At 50.2% G+C, this 21,308-nt stretch overlaps 1 protein-coding gene across 6 annotated transcripts; it reads right to left on the bottom strand.

Annotated features, from left to right (window-relative positions):
• Positions 1–808: 808 nt before the first annotated feature.
• MTG2 (mitochondrial ribosome associated GTPase 2) lies at positions 809–21,307 on the bottom strand. 6 transcript variants are annotated; one of them, XM_063720404.1, is made up of 7 exons: positions 21,176–21,307; positions 10,635–10,843; positions 8,372–8,519; positions 6,363–6,478; positions 5,481–5,699; positions 5,076–5,214; positions 809–1,293 (listed from the first exon to the last, which is right to left on the bottom strand). In XM_063720404.1, the coding sequence occupies exons 2-7, from the start codon at positions 10,836–10,838 to the stop codon at positions 1,136–1,138; spliced, it is 984 nt and encodes a 327-aa protein (XP_063576474.1). In that variant the 5' UTR covers positions 10,839–10,843; positions 21,176–21,307; the 3' UTR covers positions 809–1,135.
• Position 21,308: the final 1 nt, after the last annotated feature.

Below are 21,308 nucleotides of genomic sequence, written 5' to 3'. Positions count from 1 at the left end.
CATCTCTCTCTCTCTCTCTCACACACACTGAGTTTCAGGCCAGGCGCAGTGGCTCACACCAGTAATCCCAGCACTTTGGAAAGCCAAGGTGGGCAGATCACCTGAGGTCAGGGATTCGAGACCAGCCTGGCCAACATGGTGAAACCTTGTCTCTACTAAAAATATAAAAATCAGCCAGGCGTGGTGGTGCAGGCTGTAATCCCAGCTACTTGGGAGGCTGAGGCAGGAGAATCACTTGAACCCAGGAGGCAGAGGTTGCAGTGAGCCGAGATCGCGCCACTGCACTCTAGCCTGGGCGAAAGAGTGAGACTCTGTCTTAAAAATAAAATAAAATAAAATAAAAATAGTTTCAAACTAGGAGCAGCCTAAAGGCTCCTCATGCCAGCGCCATCCTCCGTGCACCTGCCAGCGCTTACCGACGCTGTCTCTGGGTCAGGTGTTCTGAGGCTGCTGGGGATACACAGAGACCCTGTGTCCGAGGCAGCCCACACATGCTGACGGTGGGGGTGTAGGCGCAGGTGGCCTACACCCGGGGTCCCTTCTGTAACTAAAGACTGCAGTGTCGGCCGCCTCAGGCATGGCTACTAAAGACCCGCACAGATGGCCACATAGTGTACACTCCAATTACAGGATCTGTCTGGAAGGCAGGTCCCCAGGGACAGAAGGTAGACGGGTGGGTGCCCGGGGGAGGGGGAAGGGGAGGGGTTCATGCTAACGGGCACAGGGTCTGTTTTTGGGGTGATGAAAACGTTCTGGAATTAGCAGTGATGGTTGTACAGCCTTCTGAACATACAAAAAACCCACTGAATTATATAAAGTGGTGAATTTTATGCTATGTGAATCATATATCCCATTTGAAAAGCAGACTGACAAAAATTTGTTTCTAGGCAGGAAGCCGGAAACTGGGGAAGCCAAGTGTAGCTTTACCCTACTCAGGGAGAACAATGTTGGAGAGAAAGCTGTCAGCTTTTAGAACGCGATGGCAAAAGCTGTGTGTGTGGCAGGGAGAAGTCTTGGGGCTTTTTGCAGCAAGGAAAGTTCTGAGCAACCTTCGTGGCAGTGACTCCCCCTCTGGAGCCTCAGCTTCAGCAAAGGATGAGGGCATGTCCCCAGAGCAGCCACAGTCAGGCCTAGATCAAGGTTTCAACCCATGGGGAGGCTGGGCTGGGGGCTCCGTGCAGGGGTCGAGCCACGAGGCATCTTGAGCGTCCCCTGCAAGAGCATAAAGATGAAAGCCAGGGATAATGAACGTTGTCAGGCCTGGGTTGACTCCACAAAATCCTTTGTGGTGGCCTGAAAGAAAAAGCAAATAGATGCAAAACCCGTCTCTGGTTTCTAGGATAGAAGGACCTTTGAAATTATAAGACATTAAAATGAAGCTTCGGGTAAAAGGACTGTCATGTTCTAGCTGCAGATTTGATGTGAGATCAAAACGGAATTGCTCCTGAAAGCCCAGGCACTGGCCTACTGTGCAAAGTGCGCCCCACCCCAGCGTGCAGAGAAGCGGCCCAGGACCCTTGCGGCTCATCTCACCTGAGGCTGCCGTCTCTCCTTGAAGGGCTGAGGGTCCCCTTCTGATCATCCTTCTCTGCTTCTTTGCCCCCTCCACCTTTTTTTTTTTTTTTTTTTGAGACGGAGTCTGGCTCTGTCGCTCAGGCTGGAGTGCAGTGGTGTGATCTCGGCTCACTGCAAGCTCCGCCTCCCAGGTTCATGCCATTCTCCTGCTTCAGCCTCCCGAGTAGCTGCGACTACAGGTGACCGCCACCATGCCTGGCTAATTTTTTGTATTTTTAGTAGAGACGGGGTTTCACTGTGTTAGCCAGGATGGTCTCGATCTCCTGACCTTGTGATCCGCCAGCCTCGGCCTCCCAAAGTGCTGGGATTACAAGCATGAGTCACCACACCCAGAATGTTTTTTGTTTTTTTTTTTGAGACAGGGTCTCGCTCTGTCACTCAGGCTGGAGCACAGTGGTGCAATCACGGCTCACTGCAGCCTTGACCTCCCAGGCTCACATGATCCTCCCACATCAGCCTCTGGAGTGTCCCCTCCACTTTCTTTCTTAGGGGCCCCTCAGGGACATGTCAGAGGCCTGAGACTACTTGGGGGATGTCGATGGGACAGGTAGGCTGCCGGCAGCTGAGCTGTCCTTGCCCTGTGGCTCCTCTGCAGACACGGGCCTGGCTTGGATGCATCAACACTGGACTGCAAAGACTTCAATCACAGACAGAAAAGGTGACGCTGCAGTCTCGAGGGGCAAATGCAAGGCCCTCCTAGCTGCCGTCCCACCGAGGGGCGAAGGCCCATCATCTCCCTTCGGCTTGGTAACTGCCTGGCGCAGTGCAAGGGTTCTCTTTAAATCCCCAGCAAATGGAGCCGAGTGGAAATTCTGCCCCATGTTACCAGGCACACATCTCCCACTCCTCACTATACCCTGCCTATGCCACGGCCGCCTTCTGGGAATAACGCCGACAGTTCCATGGCCCACACCCCCTTTAGTTAACTCGCTGTGCACACGGCAGCCCCAGAAACACGCAGCCAGCTCGGATATTGGGTGCGTTCAGTCGTGAAGCCTGACGCTTCCTGGCTCCCACTGAGCACAGTGCAGTGTTCTGAAGGACAGGAAGAAGCTGGCCTCACTGCTCTTCTCAGATGGCGGATGGAGAAAAGCTCACAGCTGCCTGCGCCGCTCTGTCTGGACTTGCATCCTCGGCCCCCCCGCTTGTGCAGCAGTGAGGCTCCCCGAGACACTGGTGCCTGGGCTTGCTGTACCGCAGGGCTGCTGGACAACGGGCCAGACCCAACCCCAATGTGGATCCACAGGTCTCTCTCCGCAGCAAGCCATGAAAGGGTTACGGGCACTGTGCTGAGAACCCTGGTCTGCACTTCGGACCTGGGGCTCTGGCTGTGCGGTTCTGCTGAGCTCACCCGAGGGTCCACGCGTGCATGGCGGAGATCCGAGTCAGCGGCAGAGCTACCCCGTTATGGGCACCCCTAACCCCTTATTAGGGGTCTTAATCAACACACGTGAGCCAACTAGCTAGTCAGTCGGCGCATGCTGACAGGTGCAGGAAAAACGGAGGGCAGGCGGGGTGGGGGGCGCGGAGTGCTTCCCAACATGAGGGCATCCCAGGCCCGCAGGCGGGGCCCACAGACCCAGAAGCACCACAACTCCCCCGTGTCCACAAGGCACTTTATGCATTCAAAGCCACCGAGTTCACACCCAGGTTTGCTCAGACAGAGGGCCAGAGGCGACCCCGCTCTGGCGTGGCTACCACCTGAGCGGCTGGCGGCCCTGGCCCAGCTCGGCCTCCGTGTAGGCGTCATATAGCACCTTCAGGTGCAACAGCAGCTGCTCCAGGTTCTCGCCGGTCAACGCCGACAGCACAATGACCTCCTGTCCCAAGTGATCCCGGAGCTGGGATAGATTGGCTTGGGCTTCAGGGAGGTCAATCTTGTTTGCGATGATTGCGTGGGGCCTCTCAGACAGGCCCTTTTCATACATCTCCAGCTCATATTTTAAATCGTCAACTTGAGTCCACGGCTCAGGCTGAGAAAGATCCACCACAAACAAGAGAAAGCGGCAGCGCTCGATGTGCCTGAGGAAGGCGGACCCCAGGCCCCTGTTCTGGTGGGCGCCTCGTATGATGCCGGGGATGTCGGCCACTGCAGGGAAGACAGGGGCACACGAGGTGACCACTCGGCACACCCAGCCCCAAGAGCGCCTTCCACCTCGAGCCTGGGAGAGAAGGCCTGGAGCCCACTGTGGAGGCGGATTTCCTGAGTTCCAACACTTTCCTTTCAAGGAACGCCTTGAACTGAAGCCATTTGATTTAGCACCTGGGTGATTCACTGGGCCAACTGACACCTGAGGAATTCAGTGCTTGGAGATGTTTGGGAGACCGGCATGGCGATGGATCTATCTAGCAGGGAACATTTCATACCTTCTCTTTCTGCTTCTAATAGGATTCAAAAAAGAGAAGAATGGCTGCCTGTACTCTACTAATCATTTGATTACTGATAGAAATTTACATTGTAGAGTACTCTGCAGATATAAAGTGCCATCCAAATAACCTTACCAGCAAGCTTACTATTTTTAATGCGTGTATTGTCTTCTGGGAAAAAGTTTTATTCTCTCAAATGGCACAAGGAAAGCTTTTAAGTCCCATGTTGTGATGCTGCTGAGCTTCCACAGATGAAAGAGGGGGACAAATAGAGTGTGAAGAAATACTGTTCTCGGGGCTGGAATTTCAATGCAGGTTTCTGAACTGTAACTGACAGATTCCTAGGGGATGGGGTGGGAACCTGATTTTCATAGAGAACAGGCTGATTAAAATTGTTTAAATTAGGGCCGGGTGCGGTAGCTCACGCCTGTAATCCCAACACTTTGGGAGACCAAGGGGGGGAGCAGATCACTTGAGATCAGGAGTTTGAGACCAGCCTCGCCAACATGGTGAAACCCCGTCTCTACTAAAAATACAAAAAAATTAACTGGGTGTGGTGGCACACGCCTGTAATCCCAGCTACTTGGGAGGCTGAGGCAGGAGAATTGCTTAAACATGGGAGGTGGAGGTTGCAGTGAGCTGAGATCGCGCCACTGCACTCCAGCCTGGGTGACAGAGTGAGACTCTGTCTCAAAAAAAAAAAATTGTTTACATTAGGAAAAACAATGCTACATTTTTTTTTTTTGAGATGGAGTTTCGCTCCGTCACCCAGGCTGGAGTGCAGTGGCGCGATCTTGGCTCACTGCAAGCTTCGCCTTCTGGGTTCATGCCATTCTCCTGCCTCAGCCTCCCAAGTAGCTGGGACTACAGGCGCCCACCACCATGCCTGGCTAATTTTTTGTATATTTTAGTAGAGACGGGGTTTCACCATGTTAGCCAGGATGGTCTCGATCTCCTGACCTCGTGATCCTCCTGCCTCGGCCTCCCAAAGTGCTGGGATTACAGGTGTGAGCCACCACTCCTGGCCAACAATGCTACATTTTAAACAGAAAGCTAAATTTAAGACTTACATCATTACTTTTCTGAATTACATCATTTAAATCTAACCTTTGGGAGAATTCTGGAAGTTCTACCTGCTATTTGTAGGTGGCCTTCATAGTGGACGATCCCGACGTGGGGCTTCAGGGTGGTGAACGGGTAGGAAGCCACGGCGGGTCTGGCGTTTGAAATGGCCCGGAGCAGTGAGGACTTCCCGGCGTTGGGGAATCCCACCTGGGGGAAAGAGGGAAGACGGTGGCACGGCCCACGGCAGCACCTTTGTTAGCGCAGAGTCTGTAACTAACTGGGATTGGAGGGAGGATTTCAGGGCTGGGGGATTCACAAGGGCTCGTGCTCACGACCAAGTCAGCAGTGTACTGATGGGAAAAAGGTGAGCCGCAAAGCTGTTCTCTTCCAGGCCACTGGCAAATCCCCATCGAGAAAAGTGGATTTTCTAGAGTTGAGTGTGTGCAGATGCTGTTGGCAGTGGGGACACCTACCATTCCGGCGTGGGCCACCGTCTTGAGCTCCAGGTGGAGGACTCGCTGCTGTCCTGGCTGTCCAGGGGTACAGGTCACAGGTGCACGGTTGTTGTTGGCCAGGAAGAAGCGGTTGCCTTTCCCTCCTGCCCCGCCCAGCGCGGCGATGTACTCATCTCCCACGCGAGACAGGTCGGCCACCACTCTGCCTCCCTCCTTCACCAGCGTGCCCATGGGGACCTGGGAAACAGCAGGCACTCATCAGCTGAGCTCTACGAGCAGTGAGGAAAGGCGGCCTTAACCCATTCCTGAAGCAAGTGCTAAGGAAAGAAGACAAGAGCGGACTGTGCCCGGGGCAGCTGCCCGCCCCACTCACCTCTGCTAACAGCTCCGGAGCACAAGGAAAAAGTCCCAGTGCTCCAGGAGTTTCATGGGGTACACACCCTTCTGACTGCACAAAGGGCTTTTTCAAATAGTGTTTCTAAAACATTAGGGTGAACTGAAGCACCGGAAAAAAACAGCTCATCTAAGAGACGAGTGAATTCAGCTCGCGAAGGAGACGTGGGCCCGCTGGGTGCCAGTGGCCTCCCTCAGTCAGAGGGCGGCTCATGGGGTCAGAGACGGAGGAAGCGTCCGTGCCGTGGACTCCCTCTTTTTAAGAGAATCATTTCATGAGCTTTTAACTAGACATGGACATGGTGCAACCCTGGTACAAACGCCCGTCTGGGTTTGCTTTGAGGGGTGGGGCTGCTTTCCCGCTGTCTGCCAGCCTCCGTTTCCATTGTGCTGTTTCCTGGCTGTGGGCATCAAGTCACAGGGGCCCCGTGGGTCACACGGTGGCCCCCAGGAGCTGGATGATCCAGAACAACGGGGACAGGGCCAGCTCCGGCAGTCTTGGCTCACCCGGATGTAGAGGACGGCGCCACTGCGCCCGAAGCAGTTTTTACTCCCACCATCTTCTCCACTGAAACCCTGGTACCGCGACAGGACCGACGACAGGGACTTGACTTGCTGGTCAGCTAAAGCGAGAACAAGAAGAATCTCAGTCCCTTTGTGTTACGACAACAATGGCCTATTGCTGATGTGTCTGGGTCCAGTTTAAGAGCCTTAAAAATATGTATGGAAGCACGGAGTGAGGTTGCAGCAGAAGTTACAAAACCAGCAAAGTGATTTTTTTAAAATGAAATCCTTATTTTCCTTCAAAAAGTGCTATCATTTCTGAAAATTTTTAAATTTCTTATTTTTTACAATAGCTGTATTCTATGCTTTTGTTGTGAAGGCTTCACTCCCAGCTCGCTATGCGTCTATGCTGAGTGAGTGTGAATATAACCAGCAGCTGGCGGCACCCACTGAACCCACCACACAGGCCTCGCGCTTTCACGTGACTGGCACGTCAGCTTCCCTGACAGGAAACTCTCTGTGCTCCTGAAATTAAAAAATAAAACAAAACATGTTCAAAGTTGCTTTTTCTTTTTTTTTTTTTTTAGACAGAGTCTTGCTCTGTCGGCCAGGCAGGAGTGCAGTGGCATGATCTTGGCTCACTACAACATCTATCTCCCAGGCTCAAGCAATTCTCCTGCCTCAGCCTCCCAAATAGCTGGGATTACAGGCGTCCGCCACCACGCCTGGCTAATTTTTCTATTTTTAGTAGAGACAGGGTTTCTCCATGTTCGCCAGGCTGGTCTTGAACTCCTGACCTCAGGTGATCCACTCGCCTTGGCATCCCAAAGTGCTGGAATTATAGGCGTGAGCCACTGCGCCTGGCCTCAAAGTTGCTTTTTTGGGTGTGCTATTTAACTATGAATATCCATATAATTTTTATTTTTTATTTTTATTTTTATTTTTTTGAGACGGAGTTTCACTCTTGTTGCCCAGGCTGGAGTGCAATGGCACGATCTCAGCTCACTGCAACCTCTGCCTCCTGGATTCAAGCAATTCTCCTGCCTCAGCCTCCCTAGTAGTTGGGATTACAGGTGCCTGCCACCACGCCCAGCTAATTTTTTTTGTATTTTCAGTAGAGACGGGGTTTCACCATGTTGGCCAGGCTGGTCTCGAACTCCTGACCTCAGGCGATCCATCCATCTCGGTCTCCCAAAGTGCTGGGATTACAGGCGTGAGCCACCGCGCCCGGCTGAATATCCATATAATTTATAAAAATGATATCCATACATCAGGGTTTTTTTTTTTTTTTTTTTTTGAGATAGGGTCTTTCTCTGTTGGCCAGGCTGGAGTGCAGTAGCACAATCGGAGCTCACTGCAGCCTTGACCTCCTGGGCTCAAGCCATCCTCCTGCTTCAGCCCCGAGTAGCTGAGACTATCAGTGTGTGCCACCACATCTGGTTATTATTATTATTTTTTAAGAGACAGGGTCTCACTATGTTGCCCAGGCTGGTCTCAAAAGCCTAGGCTCAAGTGATCCCCCACCTTGGCCTCCCAAAGTGCTGGGATTACAGGCATGAGCCACTGCACCTAGCTGGGTTTAAAAAATTTTACTTTTATTTTTTTAGAGACAGGGTATTGCTCTGTCACCCATGCTGGAATATGCAGTGGTGTGATCACGACTCACTGCAGCCTTGAACTTCTGGGCTGCAGCAATCCTCCTGAGTAGCTGGAACCACAGGTGCATGTTACCATGTCTGGCTGGCTAATTTTTTCAAAAATTTTTTGTAGATCTACAAACCTTGAGGCCAAAAAAAAAAAAAAAAAAAAAAAAAAAGACATGGTCTTGCTATATTGTCCAGGCTGGTCTTGAACTTATGGGCTCAAGTGATCCTCCTGCCTCAGCCTCTCCAAGTTCTGGGATCACAGGCATGAGCCACTGTGCCTGCCTATACATCAGGTTTTTAGTTCAAATGCACATGCAGTCTCGGGGCCCCTCCCCAACCCCGCTCGTACTGCCCCAGGGCACCTGCCTCTCAGAATGACGTGTCCACCGTTGCCTCCATCCCCTCCATCAGGGCCTCCAAACTCCTTGCGGGGCTCACTGTGGAAGCAGCTTGCCCCAGCGCCTCCGTTTCCTCCACAGACAAGCACTCTCCGATAGTCCACAAAATACCTTTTCTACAGTGAACACAAGTATCCCACGTCATCTCAACACTCCGAGGTCCTTTCAAGAGACCATACATCCATTTGAGATGTACGTCTTCTATCTATGACAGCCTATTAAAATTAGAGGTTAATGACACTAATATTGCTAATCGCTTCTAAAATCCGAAGATAAAAAACAGTTTCCACAAGTCAGTTGCATTTGTAGACCGAGGGAAATCCACAATGCAGATGTAAGTATTCTGTGTGGACCTACACTTCAAAAATTCAGCATTTCTTATTCTGGGTGAGACTGATTTAAAAACCACCACCAACAACAAAAATCAGCATTTCTAAGCTAAAAAACCCACATCTTGTTTAGGAAATATTCCTTAAATAATATGTCTTTCCATTCAAAAAAACCATTCCTGAAATCATAGATCTTTACTCTTAGAAAGTTCTAGTTTCCCAGGATGCGATGGGGAAACAGGGAGTTACAATAGTTCCTGGACAATTACCAGGCTTTCGACTCTGAAGAAAGAGTATTTTCTGGGGTCTGATGAAAACAGGGCACATTTAAAAAATGTAGTGATGCAAACAGAGCCCCTACCTGGAGGAAAAGCTGTTTGGTTTTGTTTTTTTTTTTTTTTTTTTTTTTTGAGGCAGTGTCTCACTCTGTCGCCCAGGCTGGAGTGCAACGGTGGGATCTCGGCTCACTGCAAGCTCCGCCTCCTGGGTTCAGGCCATTCTCCTGCCTCAGCCTCCCAAGTAGCTGGGACTATAGGCGCCCGCCACTGTGCCGGGCTAATTTTTTGTATTTTTAGTAGAGACGGGGTTTCACCGTGTTAGCCAGGATGGTCTCGATCTCCTGACCTCATGATCCGCCCGCCTCGGCCTCCCAAAGTGCTGGGATTACAGGCGTGAGCCACCGCGCCCAGCCTGGAAAGCTGTTCTTTAGGTCATTAAGGTAGGTGCAATCTGGATAAAGAGAGAGAACCAACCAGGTTGCTGTTCAACACACAACAGCTCCTACCACAGGAGGGTCAACTCCCGCGGCCCAGGGTGCTGCAACCTCACCACATCCTGGGGAGGACACCTGGCTTCTGCCCACGTGCACAGACAGATGCGCCCTGTCCCTGACAGCCACCCAGGGCTGCTGCCTCTGCACTCCCATCCAATACTCCTCAAATGCATCTTTTTTTTCTTTTAAAAGAAAATACACAAACATTCTAAGATTCTTTGGCGCCACCATGTGGAAAAACCACGAACTGTTATTTCCAAATCTCAATACGTAATGCTGTCAGGCACCGACGCAAGCAAAATCCACCAGACAGGGAGGAAGGCCCCACTGGTGAGCACTTCATGGAGGACAAAACCTCGACTCACTTTCTCTCCTGGGGAGGAGACAAGCCTGTGCGAACGCTTCAGCTATCTGAGCACACATCCCACCAAAGCGGCTTTTCCACTGGAAGTGCTGTTTGTCCCAGTAATGCTTATCTGAAGCCCCTCCATTCAGAAGGAAATGAAGGGAGTCATAAACGTGCATTTTCTTGAATTTATTAGAGACAATTCATGTTTTAAATAGGAGGTTTTGGTAAATAGAACAAGAAAAACTTGTAAGGTTTAAAGAACCATAAAACAGAAGGTCTATTTCCCCCCACTTGTTTTATTTTTATTAAAAAAAATTTTTTTTTTTTTAATAGAGACGGGGTTTCACCATGTTGGCCAGGCTGGTCTCAAACTCCTGACCTCAAGTGATCCACCTGCCTCAGCCTCCCAAAGTGTTGGGATAACAGGCATGAGCCACCGTGCCGAGCCTCCACATTTGTTTTAAATTAAGAAATAGCCACACATATTAAAGGATATATGTAACATACATGTAAGATATACAGGCTCATGGTAAAATGAGCAGCCTGTATCACGGCTTTCCAAGCACCCAGCGCCTCTCCCAGCCTGCTGGGATTTGCTGAGTGTGGGATCTAGCACACAGGCCTGCGTTTCACCCCATCATTTTCAAGAAGCTCCACGTGCCCCATCACTAAGATCATCAACTAACATCAACAGAGATGAGATCAAGAGGAGGACCCGAAACCACACCCTGTGCCTTCTGAGGAGGAGACAGGCAAGCTGCTCTAACTCCAGAAGTCTCACCAGCTTTTTCTCAGAGAGCGGCTTCTTCCCCGGAAGTTCCTGACGCTTGGCGAGGTCCGCACAGCTGACCGAGAGCAGCCTGGGAGAAGCCTGCTGTGGCAGTAGCCTGCTGGGCTTGAGGCCAGCCTGTGTGGACAAAGCCCAATGCCCCACGCCCTCAAACACGGTCCTCAATCTTGCTGAGAAATGCCTTGCAGGTGTCATGGCCCCTACAGAAGTCAAATTGGCAAAATGAGATACTTGGTTTAATCCTGGGCATGAAACAGAAACTGAAGAGGAGGGCCTCATGCAGCAGGTCTCCACGCACGTTTCTGAAACAAACAAGTGAACTGATGAATCCGACTTTCCTGGTCACTCACCCTCTCGGCCCTGGGTCACGTCTTGTCCTCTGACCCGTCAGCCTGTGACTTGGGAGCAGGATTTCTGTACAAAGCATTTAAAGCATTAAATCTTCCACAACACTGGACATACCCTCTTATGGAATAGCAAGTATCCACTCAACGAAAATATTACAAAGGAAACCTGAAGTGCAAGTCAAAATTTCTTGAAAATAAAAACACCCATTTATTAAAATGTTATCAAGAGTGTTATCCTGTGTAATTTTAAAGTTGTTACATTGGAACACAAGAATATTAAACATGGGGCATAGCGGCTAAGCACCCAGGCTCTGGAAAGTAACTCTAAGGGAAGGCCATCCACCTGTGTGGCCTCGGCCTCCTCACTTGTAAGGACAGGGCTGGGTGAGGACGGGCTGAGCTGATCCACACAGCTGCACAACCGCGGCCCTGGCTGTGGCACTGATAGAATGAGAACACACTTGGCCTCTGCTCCTGGCTCCTGACACACAGCTCTCAGAACGCTGGTAATTTCCTGAGTGACAGGGGTGATAGGGTGCCTGACACAGAGCTCCTAAATCCCTTGGACTTCCCAGGTGACAGGAGAGTCTTCTGTTCTAATGAGGCACCTCTTGGTGGGCTCCTGGATGGCCCTGGGAGGGGGCTGGTCATCATAAAGACCAAGCCACGATGAGAAGCCTGGACCTTTTGGCCCTATCCCCACCCTCCAAAAAGGGGAGAGGGGCTGCAGGCTGAGTTCATAACTGATCATGTCTCCATGATGAGGCCCCTCCATGGAAATCCTTGAACTAGGGGCTCTGGAAAGCTTTCAGTTTGGTGAACTCATCCCCATGCTGTAAGGCCAGCCACACAACTCCCTGGGGACAAAGGCTCCTGTGCTTAGGACCCTCTGGGCCTCGCCCGTGCCCCTCCTCACCCAGCTGCCCGCCCGTGCCCGCTGTGGCATCCTTTGTAGTAAACTGGCAATGCAAACCAAGTGCCTTCCTGAGTTCTCTGAGCCACTACCGCAAATCATCAAACCTGAAGGGGTCGTAGGAACCTCCAATGTGTAGCCAAGATGGACAGAAGTGTGGGTACCCCAGGGACCCACTACTTGCAATTAGCATCTGAAGTGGGGGGTGACTGAGCCCCTAACGCTGGGGTCCATGATAACCGCGGCAGGGTCAGACTGAACTGAATTACAGGATGCCTGGCTGGTGTCTGCAGAGGACTGGCGAATTGTTGGTGTGGAAAACCCACACATTTGGTGCCTGATGTGTGATGTGGGTGGAAATATCCCTGGAGCGACAGGGTTGGCACAGCTGCAGACTAAGTGCCAGCTACTGTCACTCTCAAAGCCTCATTTAAGCTGTCACTCATTCAACAAGCCGCTCATGACAGCCGGCTACCTTGCAGGTGCCAAGGGCACAGTGAGGAAGTCACCGACCCTGCCCTCCAAGAGAGGACAGCCCCTCTCCCTTCACCATGAGCACAAATACCTGCCTGCTCCCAGAGCTCCCCAGTCTTCAGCAGGTCCCACAGGAGGGACCTTACAAGGTGCTCCCCCCCATCCTGACTACGAAAGATATGTACAAAAGGGGCCCCAGTGGACGGCTGAAAACTCAACACGAGGCCAGCGCGGGAGCACAACGAGGGGACACCGCCCGCCTCCTCCCTCGCAGTGCCTCGGACGCCTCCCTCTCCCCAGCCTCATTCCTCTGAAAAGGTGCCACCTCCTTTGGGGGGGGTCACTACCTCTGTGGGGTCCTTGGCCGTTCTGCTTTAATTCTGAGGCAATCACAGTTACAGAAAAGCTGGAAGAAGAGTACAAAGAACTTCCTCCTGAATCACTTAAGAGTCAGTCGCCGACCGGACTTCCCTGCACCCAGAACAGTCCATGTGTGTTTCCTACAGAAAATGGTGTACCCTCCAGAACCAGGGTGTCATTGAGACTGGCCATGACCGACAGCCCCTCCCCAGGCCCTCCCACGTGGGCCCCGGTCTCAGCAGTGCCTCTCCCCGTAGGAGAGTCTGCGTCCCTATCCCGGCTGCCTGCAGCTGCCACACCTTGTCCGGCTCCTTGGGCTGGAAGGTTCCTCAGCCTCTCCTGACTCCCGGGCCAGCCCTGACACCTGGGAGGCAGCAGGCCAGCTGTGTGCAGGACGTCCTCATTCCCAATTCAGCACTCTGGGGTCATTCTAATTTTCTCTTGTGGTCTTGGTAACTCCATTCTCCGTCTATAAGAAACCGGGCCTCCATGCACTTTAAGATATTTATGGAGCTGCCCAACCCCTACCTGCTGTGACCCGCCCTCAGCTCCACCTCCCCACCTGCTTCCAGAGCTCCCCATTCTTTGGCAGGTCTCTGTTCCCCGACAGGCTGAGTTCCCGTGCTGGGCCACCTCTCCATGGGACACCCTCCCCTTGATACCCTTCCTGTAAATATATTTTACAGGACAGCTGATTTTGAGATGGTTTTAGATTTGTGGACAAGGTGCAAAGGCATCCCTGCGGACTTCCTCCCCAGTGTCCCCCACAGCCGCACCTGTGTGGCCACCGCTGGTGCACTGCTACTAACTGAGCTCCAGGTGGGGCTTGGGGCTCAGCAGTTTCCCAAGAGCGTCCTTCTTCTGGTCCAGGATCTAGGCCAGGATCCACCCTGCTTTTAACCATTATGTAGGGATATTTTTAAGTGCTTGAAGAAAAGAGGCACTGAGGTATTCTATACGCAGGGAAAATATCTTTCAGAAACGAAGGTGCAATAAAGATTCTAGATGGCAGAAAACGAACATAGTTTGTCAGTAATATAGCTGCTGTATAAGGAACGCTCAAGAAAGTTCCTCGGGTTGAAGGAAAATGATACCACAGAGAAGCCTGGATCTTGAGGAGGGAAGGGAGAGCAACAGAAATGGTAAATATAAAATACCATTGTTTTCCTCTTAGGAGTTCTTAAATATGTAAGACTATAGACAAAAAAATACTGTGTAGTGGGCTTCCAACGTGCACAGAAGTAATCCACATGAAAGGCAACAGAAAGGTCAGGAGGGGATTCGAGGGACCCAGACGACTGCAAGGTCCCCACGTTTCTGTGAGGGGCACAGTATGAACTCTGAGCAGACAGTGAAGGCTAACAGGTGTGCAGACTGGAACCTCCAGAGCAATGACTAAGACACAACACAAAGACACAGATCTGAAAAGCCAACAGATAAATGAAATGCTCAGAACTAGCCCAACAATTCTGAAGAAAAAGAACAAATGAACAAAAAACAGAGGGGACAAATAGGAAACAAATAATAGAAGTGCACCTAAATCTAACCATATAAATGATTTCATTACATGTTAATGTTGGCTGGGCGCGGTGGCTCACGCCTGTAATCTCAGCACTTTGGGAGGCTGAGGCAGGCGGACCATGAAGTCAGGAGTTCAAGACCAGCCTGACCAACGTGGTGAAACCCCGTCTCTACCAAAAATACAAAAATTAGCCAGGCACGGTGGCGTGCGCCTGTAATCCCAGCTACTCAGGAGGCTGAGGCAGGAAAATCGCTTGAACGGGGAAGCGGAGGTTGCAGTGAGCCGAGATTGCATCATTGCACTCCAGCCTGGGAGACAGAGCGAGACTCCATCTCAAAAAAAAAAAAAAAAGTTAATGTTTACAAATTCTGATTAAAAGGCAGAGGTTGACAAAGTGGATTAAAAAGAGCTAGCTGGGCACAGCGGTTCCTGGCTTTAATCCCAGCACTGTGGGAGGCCAAGGCGGGAAGATCTCTTGAAGCCATGAGTTCGAGACCAGCCTGGGCAAAACAGCAAGACCCCCGTCTCTACCAAAGGAATTAGCTGGGCATGGTGGCGCACCCCTGTAGTCCCAGCTACTTGGGAGGCTGAGGTGGGAGGATCACTTGAGCCCATGAATTCAAAGCTGCTACAAGCTATGAATATGCCACTGCACTCCAGCCTGAGCAACAGAACGACAGAAAGAGACATTTTTTTTTTTTTTTTTTTTTGAGACAGGGTCTCACTCTGTCACCCAAGCTGGAGCGCAGTGACATAATCACAGCTCATTACAGCCTTGACTTCCTGTACTAAAGAGATCCTCTTGCCTCAGCCTCCTGAGTAGCTAGGACTACAGGTAAGTGCCTACTTTTTACATTTTTTTTGCAGAGACGGGGTCTCCCAGTTACCCAGGCTGGTCTCAAGCGATCCTCCTGTCTTGGCCTCCCAAAGTGCTGAGATTTCAAGCATGAGCCACCACGCTGGCCTGAGACCCTATGTCTAAAAATAGAAAAATAAAAACAGTAAAGACATAAAATCTGAACAATACTACCAAAATATTTATCTAGTTGACATTTACGTAACAGTACATCCAACAACTATAGAATATACACTGTTTTCAGGTGCAGGTGGAACATTCACCAAACAGACCATAAGATGTGTCATAAGTCTCAATACATTGAAAAGAAATCATATATAGTCAGTCCTCTGTATCTGTGGATTCAACAAACCTCACGTCAAAAATATGCGGAAAACAAAAAAACCAGTAACAATACAATAACTTTTTTTAATTTAAAAAATAAAGTATAACAGCTATTTACATAGCATTTACATTGTATTGTACTATAAATAATCTAGAGATTATTTAAAGTATACAGAAAGGCCGGGTACGGTGGCTCACACCTGTAATCCCAGCAGTTTGAGAGGCCAAGGCGGGAGAAAAACTTGAGGCCAGGAATTCGAGAACAGCCTGGGCAAAATAGCGAGAACTTCTGTCTACCAAAAAAAAAAAAAAAAGAAAAGAAAATTAGCTGATTAGCTGGACACGGTGGTGCATGCCTATAATACCAGCTACTTAGGAGGCTAAGGTGGGAGGATCACTGAAGCCCAGGAGTTGGAGGCTGCAGTGAACCGTGATCACACACTGCACTCCAGCCTGGGTCGCAGAGCTCCTGTGGCGGGGTGGGGGGAAGTATATGAATATCAACCACAGGGTCTATTCTCGGAATTAAACTGGAAGTCAATAGCTAGAAAACATCTAGGAAAATCCCAAATACCTGCAAATTAAACAAGCTTCTTCTAAATAATCCATAGGCCAAAGAAGAAATCAAAAGAGAAATTACAAAATGTTTTGAACTGAATTATAATAGAAATGCAAAATATCAGAATTTTTTTTTTTTTGAGACAGTCTCGCACTGTTGCCCAGGCTGGAGTGCACTGGCGTGATCTCGGCCCGCTGCAAGTTCTGCCTCCCGGGTTCACGCCGTTCTCCTGCCTCAGCCTCCCGAGTAGCTGGGACTACAGGCGCCCCCCACCATGAAATACCAGAATTTAAGAGATGCAGCTAGAGTAGTGTTTAGAAGGAAACTTACAGCTGTAATGGCTACCTTGGTAAAGAAGAAGGATCTAAAATCAGTAACCTAAGGCTCCAAATCAAGAAACCAGAAAGAGCAAAGTAAGCGTCGAGTAGAAGGAGGAGAATAATACAGAGCAGAAATAAACAAAGAGACAACAATAAGACGTAACAGAAAAAACAGGCCCACTGAAAAGACAAGCTAACTAACACACCTCTAGCTAGCCTGATCAGGAAAATGAGAAAGTGCAAATCTCCACTGTTAGGAATGTTCAATGGGTTATCGCCACACACCTTACAGACAGCCAGAGGGCAAGAGAATGCTGGGAACGACTTTATGCCAGCAAATTCAGTAACAAATTCAACTTACATGAAATGGACAAATTTCTTGAAAAAGGCAACTTATTAAAGAAACACAAGAATAAACAATCTAAAATAGCCCTGTATCTACTCAATAAGTTAAATTTCTTATAAAAGAACACTCCCCAAAGGAAAACTCTAGCTCGGCTTGTTTTCCTGGTAAATTCCATGTAACATTCCAGGAAGAAACAGTGCCAATCTTACACAAGCTTTTTCAGAAAATAGAGGAAGTGAGATCACTATCCAACTCATCCTATGAGGCTAGTACCAAAACCTGACACTAAGAAAAAATAAAATTATAGACCATACCCCTCATGAATATAGATGCAAATAACTCTTAACAAAATATTACCCAATTGAATCCAGCAGTTCAGAAAGGATCACACATCAAGACCTAGTAGGGGGTCATCTCAGAACACAAGGCCGCATCAAGCAGTCAAAACTCAGCCCAGGCACTTCACTGTATCAACAGGTGGCATCACCGTCTCAACACCCACTCATGAGGAGGAAAACAAAACATCTCAGCAAACTGGGAACAGACGGGAACATCTTCGCCCTGATAAGGGCACTACGTAGGGCCTACAGCTAATCACATTTAATGAAGAAAGACTGAACGGTTACCTCCCAAGATGGAGAAAAAGGGCCTCCACACACACCATTGCTATGCAACAATGTCCTTTCACACACTGAAATAAAGGGGGGAAAAAAGGAAGAAGTAAAACTGTCCCTGTTTACAGAAGAGAGGACAGAGTTCCATAGAGAATCCCAGGGAAGGCTGGGCACGGTGGCTCACGCCTGTAATCCCAGCACTTTGGGAGGCCGAGGTGGGCGGATCATTTGAGATCAGGAGTTCGAGACCAGCCTGGCCAGCATGATGAAACCCCATCTCTACTAAAAATATAAAAATTAGCCAGGCGTGGTGGCACGTGCCTGTAGTCCCGGCTTCTCGGGAGGCTGAGGCAGGAGAATCGCTTGAACCTGGGAGGCAGACGCTGCAGTGAGCCGAGATCGTGTTACTGCACTCCAGCCTGGGCGACAGAGCGAGACTCCATCTCAAAAAAAAAAAAAAAAAAAAAAGTCCCCGGGAAGGGAACTGAGCAAGATGGCATGTTATCAGGCTAATATAAAAAAATCAGTTGTATTCTTAAATACCAGCCGCAAACAACTGTAAATTAAAATTAAGAAAAAAACCCATTTATGGTAGTGCCAAATACAAAAAGTACCTGAAAATAATTTAACAATAAACCTTCAAGACCTCTACCTCACTACTTGCAAAATACTGTTCTAAGTATTTTTCAGGGATTAACTCATTCAGTCCTCATAAAACTCTGTGAAGTAAGTCCTTCATCATCCTCATTTTAAAGTTGCAGAAACTGGGCAGACAGGTGAAGAGACTTAACCCAGAGCTATCAGATGGGAAGGCTCAGGGGTGGGGCATAAAAACAGGTTGGGGAAAAACAGCTCGGGCTCATCAACACAAGCATAGTCACGGCTCAGCCTGCTGGAACGTCATACCATCCAGCCCGGATATTCTGGAAACCAGGCTTCCTGATGCAGGTGACACGGAACCTGAAGATCAACCGCAGAGAAGGTTGCAAAGCCAACCAGAGACCTGAACTCGGAATCTTGCCTAATTTGCTTCCTCCTTTTTGCCCTTTCAATTTCTCTTTGGAGGCCCACTGAGTGCTGTGCTCTCCCCTGCCGGATGAACAAATTCCACTGTTTCACGCTGCTCTTTGGTGTCTTTATTTTCCTTCCAACAAGGCTGTCCTTGACCTGTCTAGCACAGTCCCCACTGGCCAAATGTGGCCATTTGGCTAAAATTAACTGAAATGTAAAAACTCAGTCCCTCAGGTAACATCTAAGTGCTCACAGCCACATGTTGCGAGTGGGTACCATATGGGACAGCACAGATTAGAACACTGCCCTCATCACAGAAAGGTTTTGAGACAAGAGTGTCACTCTGTCTCACTCCCAGGCTGGAGTGCAATAGCATGATCTCACCTCACTGCAACCTTCGCCTCCTGGGTTCAAGCAATTCCTGTGCCTCAGCCTTCCAAGAAGCTGGGATTACAGGCACCCATCACCACGCTCAGCTAATTTGTGTATATACATATACATGTGTGTATATATATATATTTTTTTGGAGACAGAGTCTCACTCTGTTGCCCAGGCTGGAGTGCAGTGGCATGATCTCAGCTCACTGCAACCTCTGCCTCCCGGGTTCAAGGGATTCTCCTGCCTCAACCTCCCGAGTAGCTGGGATTACAGCTGTGTGCCACCACACCCAGCTAATTTCTGTATTTTTAGTAGAGACACGGTTTCACCATGTTGGCCAGGCTGGTCTTGAACTCCTGATCTCGTGATCCGCCCACCTCAGCCTCCCAAATTGCTGGGATTACAAGCATCAGCCACCACGCCCCGGGCATTTTTTTTTCTTTTTTTTTTGAGGCAGAGTTTCACTCTTGTAGCCCAGGTTGGAGAGCAATGGTGGGATCTCAGCTCACTGTAACCTCCACCTTGTGGGTTCAAGTGATCCACTCGCCTCAGCCTCCCGAGTACCTGGGATTACATACACCCACCACCACGCCCAGCTCATTTTTGTATTTTTAATAGAGACTGGGTTTCACCGTGTTGGCCAGGCTGGTCTCGAACTCCCGACCTCAGGTAATCCACCTGCCTCGGCCTCCCAAAGTGCTGGGATTACAGGCCCGAGCCACCACGCCCGACCAATATATCCACTTTTAAATGTATTCCTAACAATAATACCCTGCGAGGGGTAATACTGCATGCCGAGCTATCTTCCATTTTCTTTTCCAGACCAGCTTTCCACCCTGCCCTGTGCTGTGTGTCAGGAGCCTGAGCTTGCCCCACAGGAAAACCTACTGGGACCTGGCCCTCTACCAGAGCCCGGAGGCAGGAGCAGGAGGCCGGGACATGGACCTCCCTGCCCACTCAGACTGAGGCTCACACCTCCAGTCCAAGAAGCCCTCCCCAGTGACTCTTCTCCCTGTCCCGGTCACCGCTGCCTTCCCTGATCCTTTGGAGTCCAGGAGTAGAAACTTTACTGCCACTAGTTCCAGGCTAAAGGACCAACTGTCATTTACCTGCACTCTGCCTTTGCAAACCATCCCTTTATAAACCCTCCTCAAATCCTCCTGTGAGCATGAAACCTGATTTTTTTTTTTTTGTATGTTTTTGAGACAGAGTCTCACTCTGTTGCCTAGGCTGGAGCAGAGTGGTGCGGTCTCGGCTCACTGCAACCTCCACCTCCCAGGTTCAAGCGATTCTCCTGCCTCAGCCTCCCCAGTAGCTGGGATTACAGGGGCCTGCCACCACGCCCGGCTACTTTTTTGTATTTTTAGTAAAGATGGGGTTTCACCATGTTGGCCAGGCTGGTCTTGAACTCCTGAACTCCTGATCTGCCCGCCTTGGCCTCCCAAAGTTCTGGGATTACAGGCGTGAGCCACCGCGCCCAGCGGAAACCTGATTCTTGACTTTACATTTTTTATGCCCATCTAAAGCAGTGGAGGCTGAGACTCACAGAGGTTAAGTCACTTGCCCAAAGTCACACAGTATCCTCTGGCCTCCCTGGCATGTTGCTGACACCTGCATTTTACGGCAGGAATCTTTCCACTGAGGTTCGCGTACACAGACATCCCAAGGGACTAAGGCCAGGATAATTTCAAAGAAATCCATTTTCTGCCCAAGTTTTGCTACGTTCTCTCTGCTAAAACAGAACTGCCTGAGAACGAACCTGCGTTTAAAACAATTTCAATTCTCCTTTCCCGTCCCCCTTTTATAATGGGTCCTCCCCTTTACAAAAAAAAGGTATTTCTCTAGTGATACTACTGCCCAACAACCCCTCTAATTCCCACCTACAGGTCTGTGTGAACGCCGTTCCTCGGTATCTACAGCTGCGAGAACGTAACTGGGAACAGAACGGGTAACCCGCTCTCACTGGGCAAAAGCCACCCACGGACAGTAAATTATCTGGAAATGCGTCTCCTTGAGGCGCGTTTACAATACAAAACTTTATTGTTGTTTTATCATCCAAATGTGTATATATTTATGTTGTTTTGTGCAACTGTATACTGCCAATAATCACTTTAAAATGTTTAATACTTAGAGCGCTGGATCAAGGCAAATCCCTAACAACTTGCCTCGGAACTCACACACGGCACCCATCCTGTGACAGAGCAGCATCGGGATGGCTGACAAGACTTCCGACCCCAAAACGCGGTTCTGCGGAGAGACTGGGGCAGGACCGGGAGCAAGGCGCCGCTCCCCACCGCCGGAGGGCTCGCTACGCCGGGGCCGCAGCGCTCCGTCCCGCCGGGGTTCGCAGCCCAGCAGCCTTCCAGGCCTCTCAGCTCCTAGGCCGGGGCCTCTCCCGCTCCCAGCGCCCCAGTACCCCCCGTCCCAAGCCGAGGCCCCCCCCTCCTTGCGCCCGCGCCGCGACCACCCCTGCGGCCCACGCTCCCCGATCCCCGATCCCGCACTCACCGGCTCGGGAGAGCACGTCACTTCCGGAGCGTCGCAAGCGGCCGACCACTTCCGGGGCCTTTTGGCTCCGGAAGCCCAAGTCTTGCCCAGTGCGCAGGTGCAGAAAACACGCTGCCTGAGCGAAGGGCGACCT

This window comes from Pongo abelii, chromosome 21, assembly GCF_028885655.2.
Source record: "Pongo abelii isolate AG06213 chromosome 21, NHGRI_mPonAbe1-v2.0_pri, whole genome shotgun sequence".
NCBI classification, from domain to species: domain Eukaryota; kingdom Metazoa; phylum Chordata; class Mammalia; order Primates; family Hominidae; genus Pongo; species Pongo abelii.
Note: the sequence above shows the minus strand (reverse complement) of the source record. Positions and strands in the feature narration are given on the sequence as shown.

Excerpts from the sequence above, each read along its gene's own strand:
- MTG2 (XM_054541407.2), bottom strand. The coding sequence starts at position 10,922 with ATGAGGCCCTCCTCTTCAGTTTCTGTTTCATGCCCAGGATTAAACCAA. Across the intron at positions 8,520-10,634 it reads CGCTCTCTGAGAAAAAGCTG|AAAAGGTATTTTGTGGACTA; the intron begins GTGAGACTTCTG and ends TGTTCACTGTAG. Across the intron at positions 3,665-5,075 it reads AGGCCACCTACAAATAGCAG|TGGCCGACATCCCCGGCATC; the intron begins GTAGAACTTCCA and ends TCTTCCCTGCAG.